The sequence below is a fragment of the Primulina eburnea genome, chromosome 6 (assembly GCF_022965805.1).
Source record: "Primulina eburnea isolate SZY01 chromosome 6, ASM2296580v1, whole genome shotgun sequence".
In the NCBI taxonomy this organism is placed as follows: Eukaryota; Viridiplantae; Streptophyta; class Magnoliopsida; order Lamiales; family Gesneriaceae; genus Primulina; species Primulina eburnea.
The window spans coordinates 26647459-26663029 of record NC_133106.1 but is presented as its reverse complement, the minus strand read 5'-3'; the positions used below and the strand labels follow the sequence as shown (position 1 = coordinate 26663029).

General features: G+C 34.9%; 1 protein-coding gene across 1 annotated transcript; it reads right to left on the bottom strand.

Moving 5' to 3' along the window:
* Positions 1–5439: 5439 nt before the first annotated feature.
* On the bottom strand, positions 5440–13652 carry LOC140834010 (oligoribonuclease). Its single transcript, XM_073198579.1, has 8 exons — positions 13527–13652; positions 13164–13292; positions 9255–9331; positions 9027–9108; positions 7416–7471; positions 6947–7033; positions 6144–6234; positions 5440–5905 (listed from the first exon to the last, which is right to left on the bottom strand). The coding sequence occupies exons 1-8, from the start codon at positions 13609–13611 to the stop codon at positions 5787–5789; spliced, it is 726 nt and encodes a 241-aa protein (XP_073054680.1). The 5' UTR covers positions 13612–13652; the 3' UTR covers positions 5440–5786.
* Between the last annotated feature and the right edge of the window lie 1919 nt (positions 13653–15571).

The following is a 15571-nucleotide window of genomic DNA, read 5'->3' as shown; positions in this document are numbered from 1 at the left end:
GATACACCCAACATTTTATAGAGAAATTGAACGAGACAAATTATTTCACTCCTCATAGGGATACAACCGGTGCTTGCCAAACATCCGAATGAATCAGCTCAAATATGCTTTTGTTTTTGACAGTAGAAGTGTCATTTAATCTGTGTTGTTTACTGGTAACACAATGTTCACAAAAAGGTAATGACACTTTTATAAGACCCAGCGATTTCCAAGGCATTATCATTTCCCATGAATATAGATCCTCCCGAGACTTGTTCAAAATGATCAAAAAATTCTCTCTGAGACGTCATGTGCCACGTCACTCCTGAATCTATAATCCAAGTGTCACAAAATTTGTGCATGCCTTCTACAACTGTTGTCGCTTCGCTGAATAATATTTCAACATCGCATGAAGTACTAGCCACATTTCATTGAGAACTCTTCTCGATACTCGTACACTCTTTCTTGAATTGTCCATTACAGCCATACTTAAAATAGTAAATATTTTTCTTCTTACTTCTTGACTTTGATCTACCTCGTATTTGGCTCTTACTGGAGTCATGGTCCATAAATCTTCCTCTTGTCATCAGTAAAACATCTGTCTGCTTCTAAGTTACCAACATATCTTTCTTATTCTTGCGCCGGCTTTCTTTTTTGAGAATCGCATTTAAGACATCGTCGAATTATACAGAGCCCATAGAATATTGTTGGTTAGGTTGATAATAAGATGATCATATGAATCTGGTAAAATTTGAAGTAGAAGATCCGCACGTTCATTTTCCTATATTTTATTCTCCATAGAAATGAGTTGGGCAAATAGAGTATTTAATGTGTTGATATGGTCGGTCATCGATGAGGATTCTGCCATCCGAAGAGTATAAAGCCTTATCTTTAAGAAAATATTGTTGTGTAGTGACTTGACCTCATATATCTTTGTCAGAGTTTCCTAGATAAATTTTGATGTTTTTATCTCAAAGATACTTTGCTATAGCCAAGTGTAAATTGGCAACAATATTATACTTCATCTCCTTCCACTTTCCACCGCCAGTCATTTCCACCGATCTATCTCCAATAGCCGCCAAACAATTCTCTTTTCTTAGAACTGCTTGTATCTTTATTTTTCACAGCATAAAATTGCTTCCATTTAACTTTGTTGTCTCGTACCTGCTCGCCATTATGTTTACAACAATTTAGTAGACTAGACAAAATAATCCCACCTTAATAAAAAAATATTTAAAAAACTTTTCTGATTTGGAAGAGATCAGTCTAGGCTGCAACCACATATCATACTTATATTTTTAAGAAATTTTAAACCAAGACTTTGATACCACTTGTTGGTCTCACTTGCGACAACTTGGGATTATAATATGAAAATAAAGTATAAAACTGGACACCGATATTTATGTGGAAAATCCCAAAAAAAATATTAACATATAAACAACGGGAAAGATGAAAAAAATTTAACTATAATATTTTATGATGTACAACCGCTCACTATGTTTCCAAAGAAAACACATTCTCTCTTAATATATGAGAACAAACACCTCACAAATATTATAGAACTAAGCACTCAAATGTTATAAAATGAGAGAGATCTCGATGAAGGGAATGATCAATTGGTGCATCTATTTATAGCACAACTCAATGGTGTGAAACCGCGTTTTTCTTCGTCAATTTTGCCAACCATGTTTTTCCGCTTCAAATGATGACTCGACTTTTCCTTCATAATTAATGTGACTTTTCCTACCTTTGCCGACACTCCAGATATCATCCTCTCAAGGAAGAACCATCTATTTTTTCCTCAGATGTGGAATGTTCATGATTTCCCCCTTTCGCACATTGTTATTTTGTCTGCAATACTTGAAGTGCATTCGACAAACTGCTTGTGGGTAACCTATTGCATTTTGGTAAACTGTTAATTCCCTTCCTCCTATTTCTATGTTGACAAACTATTGCATTTTGGTAAACTGTTCTCTCTACAATAGAAGGTATCTTTTACTCTTAAGCATGTTGTTGGAAAGTATATTTGATAAAAAAAAATGTTCAAGATAGTCTCGAGTTAGTATTGTTTTATATATTCTCCTGAACGAAGAATCTTGGCCACAACTGTGAAGGACTAGAATCTGGTGGTCGTTACTCGTATCTGTTGGACGCCAAAAATTTTCCACTTTAATCTCAACTTTGGCCATATATTTCTTGGAAGGATATTGGGCGAAAGCCATTAGCTTATAGATATTTCATTTGGCTCTGAATTACATTTGTCATTTATTACCTATTCTTCTGGAGGCTCATTTTTATATGAAGGAGCAATTCTCCACATTGACATTATATTAATCGAAGTTCTGAAACTGTTATTTTGCATTATCTTAGTATAATTATCCGAGACACCGATTCTGAAGCTCTCCTTTTCCCTTTCTCCCACATGCGAGCATGCAATAAATTATTTTTTCCCTTTACTTCATCAGGTGCTTTGATAACTATCACTGCCTTTAGTTACGAGGCTTATGATGCAATAAAGAGCCACCATCATAGGCTTATGAGGCTATGCTTTTCCCTTTCTCCCACAATGACATTTCAGTTGTTTTTTGCACTAGTTGGATTCATGTGGTTACATTACATCTTAAGCTAAAACACCCTTCGTAGTGCTGTTTTTTTTTTAGCGTGTCTCTGGGAGATCAGTTGCTCAAATTAAAGCTGGTTTTGTTGCTTGTGTTGGCCTTTGGAAATCTGGAACTTGATGACATTGGTTATTCTTTATTTCACAGCTTTAAAGTTTCTGGTTCATACCTAAGATCCCTTTACTTGTTTTGGCAGTTAAAATGAGCTTTTGGAAATATTGCTTTTGTATTGTGGTGGTTTCTTTGGCTATGGGATTGTCACAATCTGAGGATGCATATAATTGACAATAATAAATTTTAGTTTGTTTGTAAAGTAATGATAATAAAGATGAAACTGAGACGTCAAATGCTGAAGGAAAAAACCACTTGAAACTGACTGTGACGAAGTGTTTTACAATGTGATGATAAAAACAAATGTGAAATTAAAATTTAAAAAAATATTTTTATATTATAATTGTAATAGTAAGATGTAAACCTTTTAAAACATAAAATATATTTCTAAAAATTATAGTAAACATGCTTCACAAACGTTCCACATTCCACCATTGATTTTTTTGGGGATCCACCAGATGAGATCGCCAAAGTTCATCATTCAGGGTTTAGCAGAATTTATCAAAAACTAGTTGTGCACTACTATGAGCCTTTAAAATCAATAAGGGACAAAAGCAGTGGAAGGGAAGAGCTATGGGGGAGGCAGGCAACATGGGAGGGCACAGCGGCTATGGCTTCTCGATTCCCTGAGTTCAGCCTTGAGGACAAAGCCGCTCTTGTAGGGGGGTGGTGTTGATACGTAGGGATGTAATCATGGTTCGCCGGAACGGCCGTATAACGGGCGGAACGGGCGTAACGGAACGGGAACGGTGGCCACCGTTCCAAAGTTCCAGGCCAAATCGTTTATTGTATTGTAGCGGCGTTATGTGGCATTTTATCGGCCGCATAATGGGAAAGTGGAACGGAACGGGCGGAACGGAACGCAAGTTACGACGGATTTGTTTTGAACCGTCGCTACTAGCGACGGTTTTACCAAAACCGTCGCTAAAATCCGTGGGAAGTCGCACATATGCGCCCCTCAATCTCGCGCCTTTGCGCGTTTTGGGCAGAAAGGAGGGCGCATATGCGCCCGGAAAGTCGCGCATATGCGCCCCCCAATCTGTAAAAAAAAAAAAGAAACGTGTTTGTAGGCACTAAAAGAATACATGGGTGTCGAAGAACATATAAGATGTCTTGAATTGGGGGGACATCGACAAATTCAAATGACAGATAATTATGGATCGATGAGTTACAATTGGGACTCTCAGCATGTTGGGTATGATCCGACTGGATATCAATCAGGTGGATATGGATATCAGGGTAATTATAATTCCACACACGATTCTTTTGATAGATCATTTGATTTTTCAACATCTGGTACACATGGAATTAGACATCGTGGATTTGATTATGGGTCGTCTCAGTATATTGGTGATATATACAATGAATCTTCATCATCTATATGCGCGTGGTGTTGGACGTCATGGTCCCGAGTATAGATCTTCAAGTACAGCTGATAGTTCTACTGTGTAACGTGGATTCGGATACTATAATCGTCGTGACGAAACACTATTACAAAATCAATCATCACATTCTAATGATATTTCGTCATCTCAATCTAATCAATATCCCTATGGACAATCGCGTCAATATCCAAATATTCGAAATCAATTTAATCTACGAGATAGTGATGAAGAATATAACAATGATCTCGCTCCTCCGCGTCACTCTTCATGGTATTAGCTTTGGTATGTTATAATTTTTAGTGTGTATTTTCTTATTGTGCTATTATTGTAAAATAGTTTTGTATTGATCTATTAATTTGTAATAACTTTATACATTTTATTTTTTAGTATGATGTAATTTATATTTACATTTTTTTACCAATTTTTTGAATTTATTAATTTTTTTATACAACCGTTCCGCAACCGTTCCGGCGAACCATGGATGTAATCGAGCCGAGCCGAGCCGAGCCGAACTCTTGAATATTTGAGCTTGGTTCGTTTATAATCGAGCCGGTCTCAAGCTTTATTTAACGAATATATGCATGGCTCACGAGCTTATTCAAGCATTTATCGAGCCTAAACAAGCTTAATAAATATGAATTATACATTTAAATTTTCATTAAATTAATTAAAAAGTAAATTATATATTAAAGAAAAATATATAATTCTTATTAAAATTTGTAAATTTATTATAATAAATAAATTTAATAGATTTTTCTATATATTTTATAAATAAAATGCAAAATCAATAAATCAAATATCAAAACTATTATTTTTTTCATATAAAAGATTACTCATAAACTTACCAACGAACATGTTCACATCTAACGAGCCTAATACTGTAAAAGCTTGAGTTTGGTCTGTTTATCTTAACGAGCCTCATTAAACGAGCTCAAACGAGCTTTTATCGAATTGAGCTTCGAATAACTCACAAACGGTTTGGTTCTTACATCTCTATTGATACAAGATTACCAAAAGGGTCACAACCCATCATAAAATGTGTATTCTGGAAAGGGCAGACGACATGAGCGTTCTGATCGGCGAGGTCGAGGATTAAATATTACTTAGGGGAGAATTAGTTAGGATATTCTGTTGACAAAATTTATCTCCCACATATCTGTACAGAAGTAACATTGTTTTATCTGAATTTTCTTGATTCATTCTGCTCCAGACTACGATTTATTTCCGATAATTTAGGTGGTTGCATCAGATTTTGATAACCAGTTTCCCTCCCTAGCATTAGCTCCTCACACCTACATCACTCGATTGCCAATTAAATTCGAAAATCGTCTTACTTAATCCATAAATTTATTTTTCAATCAATCGCATAACAGAACCAATTGAAATTATATGAAACAGTTTAGTCTATCAACCAATTCAACGCATTTAGGGCATGCAATCATTGGACAAGTATAAAAATGGTCAAGAGGCACAACAGAAGCTAAGGCCATTTTACTAGAGAAACTGTTGCATGGCTATGCTTGATGTTTCCAACACAACCAAAACAAGAGAGTATTGTTCATTCTCATCAAACCTCGTCTCATCAACACCATACTATATGTCGAAACCGCATCTTTTTACATGGATCCGGCAGTGGCAGCAACTTGGCTTAGTCACTAAAACAGCTCCGTGAAGCCAATTTTTTTTCACCGCATCATTTATTAGACTTGTGTTTGAATATGTGATCCTTGTAGAACTTGAGTTCTGCTATGCTTTCTTTTATGTCATCCATGGCTCGGTGTTTGTTTTCCTTTTGAGGAGCCCTTCTGTTATCTGGTAAAACCAAATATTCGACTACTAAGATATCACCAACTCGGTAACGTAAATCTTGGTAAGAAGATTACTATAATTGTAAGGACAAATGAGAAATGAACGCTCTTTTAACGAATATTTGATCAATCATACCCAAAAGGGAAGAGAGGTTGGTTAATTATGTATGTCTGATACTGAAGATACAAAAAGAGGGTAAAATGTAGGGAGAAAAAAACTAGCTAAGTAGCAAATCGGTCACCTCGTGGGTACCAACGGACACACAGCGCCTTGACACTGCTCACGTCCACAAGGATGTGAGAAAAAAGGCCAGCCAAATTTGGCATATATTTCTGTGACAAGAAAATTTAATAACATGAACACCAGAATTCTTCAAGAAAGGCAAACAGAGTGAGAAACCAAGTACAAATTATCAATCGCGTACTTAATTCAATCCATGTCCAGATATTCTAACTCAACCAAGTCCCCTCTCCCTTGCAGTTCAATAATAGAGTTTCAATTATAATAGAAACATCTGCAGCTCACTAAGGTGTTGCATTCCCCTAGAATTCAATTTTTATGCATTATATTCTCAAAATTGAATTTAAGTAATTAAAGATCTTATTTTTTTATTCTATGAATGTGACTCCGTATTTTGTATTCTTTATAAATATGTTTTTTCTTCATCTGCTAAATAGTAGCATTCTCTATCTCTCCTCTTCAAGTCCTTTCATTTTGAAATAACCAGGTAATAAAAAATTTAATGATTCACAATCTCTAGGGGCATGCCAAAACTCATAATAGCAGATTTATCTGTCTGTCCTCTTCAAGTCCTTTCATTTTGAAATAACCAGGTAATAAAAATTTTAATAATTCACAAGCTCTAGGGGCATGCCAAAACTCATATATTAAAAAATTATACACAATACTTTCATGCAAGAAATTCCTAAAATAAAATATCTTTCCACTGAGATTTCCATGCCTTTCAAATATAGAAGATCACAATGATTTTCATGCAAATAATTCCTAAAACAAATTTATGTCTTTCCAATGAGATTTCCTTACCTTCAAAAATATAAGATCCGTATAGATTGAATTTCCAGCAATAAGAGGTGTATATGTGCCCACGTGTCTCTTCACAAACTCCATAACCTACATGGATGCAAGAGAACATACAACTGAGAAATTCTCCGAATATTTAAATTAAGTCAAGCTTAGAACACTCATTGTGCACCAACGTTGACCTTTCCAAATGTAGTTGGATAGCAATAGTCATATGACTCATTAAATTAGAGTAATAATTTATACAAATAACTCCCATCAACATCTCATGGAAAACCTTCTGCATCAAACCTATTTGGGTTGAAGGGGACTTCCAGGGACATTCATTGATAAGAGACGAAAAGAAAGACTAAAATCCACATGAGAGAAATGCACCAGGGAATCATAAGGCAATGCCTTCTTAAACATTAAGCAATTAACATATATTTTCGTAATGCCATTAACTTGAAGCTTTTTACAGGAATAACGGTACCTGCTTTTCAGCATCTTGTTCGGTAATTGAACTCTGAAGAACCTTCTCTGTCAAGCCTAAGTACCATGAAACTTTAAATAAGTTTTTGGATGTAAAAAGAAACTCAAACCAATTTCATTTCTGATTGTAATAAAAAGCTTTTGCTTAGAGTGTGAGATTATCTTTAATCTCTTGTATATCACATCAATGCCCAAGAAAATAACCAGGTAAATTCTTCCACTCTTACAGGAAATGAGGTTATCACTCTCAGCTCTCTAAAACAAATTTATCTTCAGCCTTTGAGAATAACCTCCAATGATACCAATTCAAGTGGACGGTTCCAATCAGTATCACAAATTCAAATGGGCAGGCGGACGTGGTTACATCATGGTCCAGACCCTACCACAACTAAAGATACCTATGCTGCCTAGCGTGGTGTGATTTATTACCGATCCAAAACTGTGAACCATCAAGGAAGTATGCGACTAAGAAAGCACATCTTACTGTTTTGAAATTCATTTGAAAATGTGTCACAAGAAGGAACAAGTCAATCACATCACAATTCCAAGACTAAATTGTGGCAAGAGATGGACTCATTCTATGATAGAAGGGAAATCATCCAGATGATGCCATGAAATTCACAATATGATTAAAATGCAACAGAGCACAGAGATTTATTCTGAATAAGCTTTATTTTAACATTGATTAATTGTAAAACTTGCTTTCGAATTAGTGCCCTTTAAAAGGCTAAACAAGCTTAATTTCCGATTAGATTCTGATAAGTTAGTGTCCAAGCATAAGACATGTACTTATTATTTTCAGTTTTTTATAAATATATTCCTCCAATTTTGAGTGCTTCTTGCCATAAGAAAAATTTCTCTAGCTTTTTATCCTTGGCGATAAATTTCTGAATTCATCAATGGATGACAGCGGCATTCATAACAGGATATCTGACGGCATTCATACCGGAGACCATTTATTTTGTCTTGGACATAGACGATGTGTTGAGGTACGCTTCAAAACGTCTAAGATCCTGAGTCGTTAAGCCAATTGGTAGAGGTACAGTTACTAATATTGTTTTTCATTATGTTTTGACTTTTGAGCCATATTCTTTTATTCAATTGTGGTGGCATTTATTATTATTAGTATTCATGTAGGTGAAGTCATCTCAGATTTGTGGGGTGTGTACTCTGATGAGATGCAATTCACAATACTTTGATAGTGAAATAATTAGATCCTTCAAAATTAATAATTGTTTTTAAACTTTTCTGGGTTTTCACACGTGATCTCGTGAACTGTGGTACGACATTTCCAGATGTTCAAAGCCTAACTAGTGTTGCATCATATCTTGTATATCATCGTTCAAGCAAACTCAATAAAGAAAATTATTTTCTTCCCATCTCTTGATTCTTTTTCTTCAAGGCTGAGTTTGGATTGATAAAGGAATTTTGAATAAATTGATTTCAAAATCAATGAATTGGAAATGACAACTCCTACACAAAATTTCAAGGGCATCGAAATATGAACTGAAAATGTATTAAATTTGAAACATCAAGTTCAAATTTTAAAATTTTAACTTGTTTCCAATCATGCATTATGAATGTGGATGATAGATTTTAAATTAATACATACCACTTGCTGAATGATGTTGTTGGCACCATTCTCCCATTTTATCCAGACACTCCTTTGTTTGATGAATAACCAAATCAGGACCCTATTGGAAGAAAAAAATGAGATACTAGTTATACAAGTTGACAAAAATAGCCATATCATAAGAGAGAAAATCTGGACAATTAGTGGAACAACAAAAATGAGTTTCCAATGCAATAATATAATAGCGTAGATGGATAGCGACCTTACCTCGATTGACTTAGTTAAATTTCCATCAGTTATCACACAAGCAATTTCCAGAATTCTGTCATCTTCGATATTCAAACCTACATAAACCGAAAAGACAAGGGATTGTACAGTCATTATGGAATAAATTTCTGTAACACTTCAAAAGCAGTTGTGTCACATGCCCATTCCCAGTTAGATTTGAACTCATACAAGTGCATTATGAAAATGATTCCTTCACCATTTGTTATTCCTTCTCATTTTTCCAAAGTTATAAATAAGAAAAGAGACAAAGATAGAAAGTAACAGAAAATATCAAATAGTGATTTAGGCTCAAAAAATTCATCTATAGCACATGACGAATAACTTTCATTGAATAATTTTCATTCAGTGACATGAGTTCAAAAAGGTTTTTAATTGTTAACACCAAAACTAAAAACTATGCGTTAATTTCGTATGTATATCACTTGTATTATTGCTATACTCGACCGCGGGTTTTTCTCTTCAATTTTTTAATTTCGACAACTGGAATGCTCCATTATTTCAATGTTTCAATTAAAATATATTGGAGTGATTGTTACTATAGTCGACCATGGCTTTTTCTCTGCAATTGTTAAATTTGACAATTGGAAATGATCTATCATTTCAATGTTTCAATTGAAATATATTTGGGTGATCCATTTTTGTCTATAAAAGAAATTATTGTCCCATGAGCCAATAATGCTTTAGCAAAGCTGCTTCATTTTTTTGTATCAAAGACTGATTGTAATCTTAAGTTCGGTCCAAGAACCTTATTTTTCGACACATTGGCCAACATCAATTTGGAATAGGGATGTAGAATCCTACGTTGTTTTAGAATAAAATGCTATTTTGATGAAATTAGATTTCACTTAAAATCTGTCAAAAATCAAGGCTTTCTCTACTCTATATAATTCTTATCTAAACTGAAGTTCTTTCCCACTTGACTACGAAAGACACATTCTATAAGTCTTACGCATGCGTATGTATGTGAGTTGCTTATCAAACTTTTTTTAGCCTTAAACATTTGTCTTAATCCTTCAAACTTTGGGCTGTTTCCTGAGCTCAGACAGTCCAGTTATGATTCATTTCAATTTGGAATCTTGACTATCCTTAAACTATATTCTCATTTTCAAACCACCTTTCTGATTTCCCTAATTCTTTCAATATGAGTTGATTGAACTCCTAACTTCTCAATACCTCAAATTTTTTTAACGTATTCTCTGATGAATCAATACTCAGTTACCTAGCTTAGGCCATATTTAGGAAATTTCCAGCACGATATGATTCATAAGCTCCAAGTGTTATAAGATCTCTCAAACAAAAATCTTGTAATTATTCACACACTAAAAGTGAGAGAGTAATAAAAACTCAAAATATCAAGACGGATAACCTTGATTTTTTTTTAATTGCATCTTTCTATTTTAATTTTGAATTTGATCACATCTTTTCTTAGAAAGAACCAAAAACTCTGATATCTCCTATAAGCTATATTGCATTTTATAAAATATTTTAAGAGCTATAAGCTTTGCCAAACACCCAATATCCCAGAAAAGCATAGGCTTGGGCTCCTGAATAAAACTACCGTGCATAAAACCATATTTCTGCTTACGGATTAGGTTAGACTCCTCATACGGGCAGTTGTTTCAAGCAGCAGGCACCAGCAAAGGCCACAAAGAAATAAATTTAGAGCTTTACATAGACATACCTGACCAAGCAAAGCTGGTACAGGGAACCTAGCTCCTAATTCAAATGAATGACAACACTTTGACGGGATGTCAGCCTGCGGAATGAGGCGACCGAAAATATAATCACTACCAACGAAAATACCAGGTAGCAGCTAGACCCGTAGTTATTTAGGGCACAAGGCACACTAAATCACTAGGGTACCCTGGACCCTCAGGCGCAAGGCGAAGCGCACACTTTATTCGAAATAAAGCGCATTTGGCATAAACTTTAAAATTCAATATATATAAGTGATCTATACTATAAAACTACAATATCATAAAAATTAAATATTTTTCACAAAGATAGCAAACATTATAAATAAAAATTTAGTAATAGATAATGTCGCATAAATCAGAACCAGAAAAAAACTTCAAATATCTAAATCATCAAATTCCTCTTCATCCTCCTCAATTATATCATCATCATAATCATCTTCCAAAACAACGGTGAGTCATTAGTATAGAAGAAATTAGAGTAAAAAATTGCATAAAAGATTACGGTATCATCAAATTCTTCTCCATCTTCCTCAACTATATCATCATCATTATAGGGGGATGTGAGGTTCAGAAGAAGGTTGAATGATATCGAGTTGGGTGAGTACAGTTCCCTTCTAGGTATTTTAGAGTCAGTTTCTTTGAGTGTGGGTTCGGTCGATGCCAGGGTGTGGCTAGGGGAGCCATCGGGTGTTTTTTCTGTCAGTTCTCTTTACTCTTCTTTATTTCCAAGTTCAGATAATCTATCTTTCCCTTATTTCACTAACATCTGGAAAGTACCGATCCCACAAAAGGTAAAGGTTTTTTTCTTGGATAGTGGCTTTGGGCAGATTGCAAACTTGTGACACGTTACAGAAGAGAAAACCAAGTAATGTTCTATGTCCACAGTGGTGCATCTTGTGCAAGCAAAATGAAGAAAATCAAGACCATCTACTGATACATTGTTCTTTTACGAGACGCATTTGGATCAAGGTTATGCAACACCTGGGATTCGAGTGGATTTTTCCAGCATCTTCGAGAGATATGTTTGTCATGGAGAACGGACTTATCACTGACAGGGGAATTAGGATCTTCTGGTACATCATTGTTCATTGCATCTTTTGGTCGACATGGATGGAGCGCAACAACAGAATTTTCAGCGACAAAGAAGACTCGTCGGAGGAATTATGGGAGAGACAAGATTCAGAGTAGCAAAATGGACAACTAGTGTGCCCGTGTTTCAACATTTACTTTTATCCGACCTAGTTAGGGATCGGTGTTTTATTTACTTATGAACTTGTTCTAGTTAGTTAATCAGTGGGTGGACTGTGGATTGCTCATCCACTGGCTTTGTAAAATCAATTATTACTACTTTAATATAATTATAGTTTCTGATAAAAAAAAAAATCGTTATAGGGGGAAGATGACAGTAAAAGTTTGCATAGAGGGCTTCTGAACTTTCTAATAAAAAAGCCTTGAACAAATGAGTGACCACATGGTTCTTTTATCATTAAATATAAACGAGCTTTGCTAATTGGACTTCAAAATTGGTTGAGCTCAAGTTAATTTTTATTTACTTACAAAATATAAGTCTACTTCTGTAAAGCGTACGTTTTTGCGTCTCTCGGATGCCTTGCGCCTGAGAAAGGCGCACGCTTAAAAGTGTTGCGCCAAGATAACAACCCAAGCGCAATGGGTGCGCCTGTCTAGGCCTGTAGCCTAGGCTCAGCCAGGCGCACACTTTTAATAACTATGGCTAGACCATGTGCAGCATATCATTATGTTGGGACCAGAAACAACCGTAGAAACTCTCACTCTGATGTACACATTTTTCTACAAGGTTTGATACAAAATATGGATGCAAGGTTATTCAAACCTTGCCTCACTGTTTTGACAATACTACTATAAAATAATGACCACACAAATAATCGCTTCTCTTTCCACTAGAACACCAAGGCAGACAAAAAGGAAAAGCCAACAGAAGTACATGATCATCTGAAATGATAAGGGCCTAGAAAATCTTGAACGTGGGGGAGGCTTGTACAAACAATGGAAGATGACAGTATTTGACAAATATCAATTCCAATATATGGAAGAAAACACCTAACTTGATCAAGAAACTTCAGTTGAGACCCAGGACATATAATTCTGGTAACAACAAGGTTGATGTATCCATGTCACGAGTGAAAAAGTAATTCAGCAACAAGAAGCTTACCAGTCATTTCCAAGTCAATCCACACAAGAGGCATCTTATACTCCACAGGAGTGGACTCTAAGGTTTGTTGATCTCCATTTGCATTCAAGCTTTCATCTCTTAAACTGCTATTTTCCACTTTACCACTGTCTGCATCAAAAATTCTTTTGTGACAGTTCAATTGACCATGGTAATGCAGCATAAAGTAAAACTTTCAATTTTAATGACAGGAAAAACAGTTGGTGAAGAATTTCATTAGCTTCAAAACTCTTGAAACCCCGACATTCCTCTATTCGGAAACAGGAATTTTCAAGAAACCTAGAGGTAGAAGAATAAAAAAGAAAAAGAAAAACGAATAGTACAAGCCTCTCCTTTTACGATTACCATCAGCAGCAGCAATTTTTAAATGGTCCCCAGGATCATCTACATCCAGCTCCAGCAATGAGAAATTATTCGCGAGCTTATTCATTTCTCCTGATAGCTGATGCTAACTAATGGTTCATCAAGTTCCTGAACTCAATAATACAGATTATCAGCAACCATTGCCCTCTTCTATGAGGTACTGAACACTAGCGATGGACAGCATGAAATCATTTTCTCCTTGTTTAACTTAATTTCGGAAGTAAGCTCACTAAATCCCAATGGAAAAACCATCTCAGTGTCTACAAAATACATGAAATACCGACGCATGGTCCTATAATCTATATTTTGGCAAAGAACCAAACAGTTGAAAAAGTGAAGAGTGGATCCAGGTGGAATAGAAGTTGATGAAGCTTACCTGCTCGAGGATCCACTCCGGAGGCGCGGCGGAACGAGAGGGCGGAGCAGAGAAGACGAAGAATGGCGACGGCCGAACCCTCTGATTGAAAAGATCAGTCACGTTGACAGTGTGGCAGTGGAGATGGCCCATATATATATATATATATATATATATATATATATATATATATATATATATATATATATGGCAAAAACTTGTGTGAGACGGTCTCACGGGTCGTATTTGTGAGACGGATCTCTTATTTGGATCACCCATGAAAAAGTATAATTTTTTATGCTAAGAGTATTACTTTTTATCGTGAATATGGGTAGAGTTGATCCGTCTCACGAATTATGACCCGTGAGACGGTCTCACATGAGACTCACTCTATATATATATATAATTTTTCGTCAAATATTTGTTTTGTTTTTTTTAAAAAAATTATATATTATATTATATAAATTAATTAAATATATTAAATTTATCTAATAAAAATGAAAATAACTCGTGAAATTGGAAATAAAATTATATATAAATCTTGGCTAAACGAAATCGAGTAATTTAAATTTAATATACTCCACGAGATGCCTGTTTTATATAGTCAACGTGTGCATAAGATTATTAATAAATATTATTTTTATTCATATTTAACGTATTTTTAGTTCAACGATATTTGATTTATTTATTCTATTTTATAAATTCCACGTGCATAAGATTGTTTTTCCATTCAGTTATTAATTTTTTGATTTATTAAATGAGGAAATTTTAAAGAGAGTTGGTTAAAGTTGTGAAATGCGCAAAGAAAGATATTTTGTACTTTTAAAAAATATCATGACTTAATAGATTTAAAATAACACAAAAATAAGATATAGAGAGAATTGTGATCTCCATAAATTCGACCCGACTGAGATCGGAGCCAATTAATCAAAATGAAGGACCCATGTAAATACACTTGGGAACAAGGAAGAAGGCCTAATAACCTTCGCAAGTTCTGACTCATTTCTCTCTTTGCTCGAGAATATTTTTTTCTAAGTAAAGTCTAGACATATGAGAACACTGTTATTAAATAGCCGAGCATAGGGTTATCGAGCATCCAGATTAAGAACTCTATGACCCGAATAGATATTTGAATGAAGATGAATTAAACAAATCTTCCATTATAAAGAAATAATCCCAACTATTTGAATGTATGAGATATTGAGATAAGAAAAAGATCAACAAATTTTAATATTCAGGGTAACTTACCATACTAGAAACATTTCCATACTTTCTTGCCATGTAAGAATTCTTGTCATACAATGTACCTATTTTTGATTATGTAAATATTAGGTACTCTACGAAATTTGATTCATTCACTCATTATTTACACGTAAACTATTATATCTACACTCTTAAATTTGCTCTTAGACTGACTTAAGCATCAAATGGACTACATCGGAAACACTTTCGGTGCTCTCTAATGTTTGCTCGTCCGTGTAGGATCCAGCTCGACTACAGATAGCTCGGCCATATTCAGGTCGGTTACCTCTCGACTTAGACGTCTCTGCTCGGATAACATTAAAACTATAAGGAGCATTGAAGAATTGGCTCACCGGACCGATCCCAATGTACATGAAATTTTTGGTATCATCAATTGATGTCGTCTGTGGAAGCTTGAATAAACAAGAGA

What these genes read in the sequence shown, in the direction of transcription:
- LOC140834010 (XM_073198579.1), bottom strand. Translation starts at nt 13,611, where the DNA reads ATGAATAAGCTCGCGAATAATTTCTCATTGCTGGAGCTGGATGTAGAT. An exon ending in GATTGACTTGGAAATGACTG is followed by an intron (nt 9,332 to 13,163) that starts GTAAGCTTCTTG and finishes CGGTTTATGTAG; the next exon opens with GTTTGAATATCGAAGATGAC. An exon ending in ATTTAACTAAGTCAATCGAG is followed by an intron (nt 9,109 to 9,254) that starts GTAAGGTCGCTA and finishes TTCTTCCAATAG; the next exon opens with GGTCCTGATTTGGTTATTCA.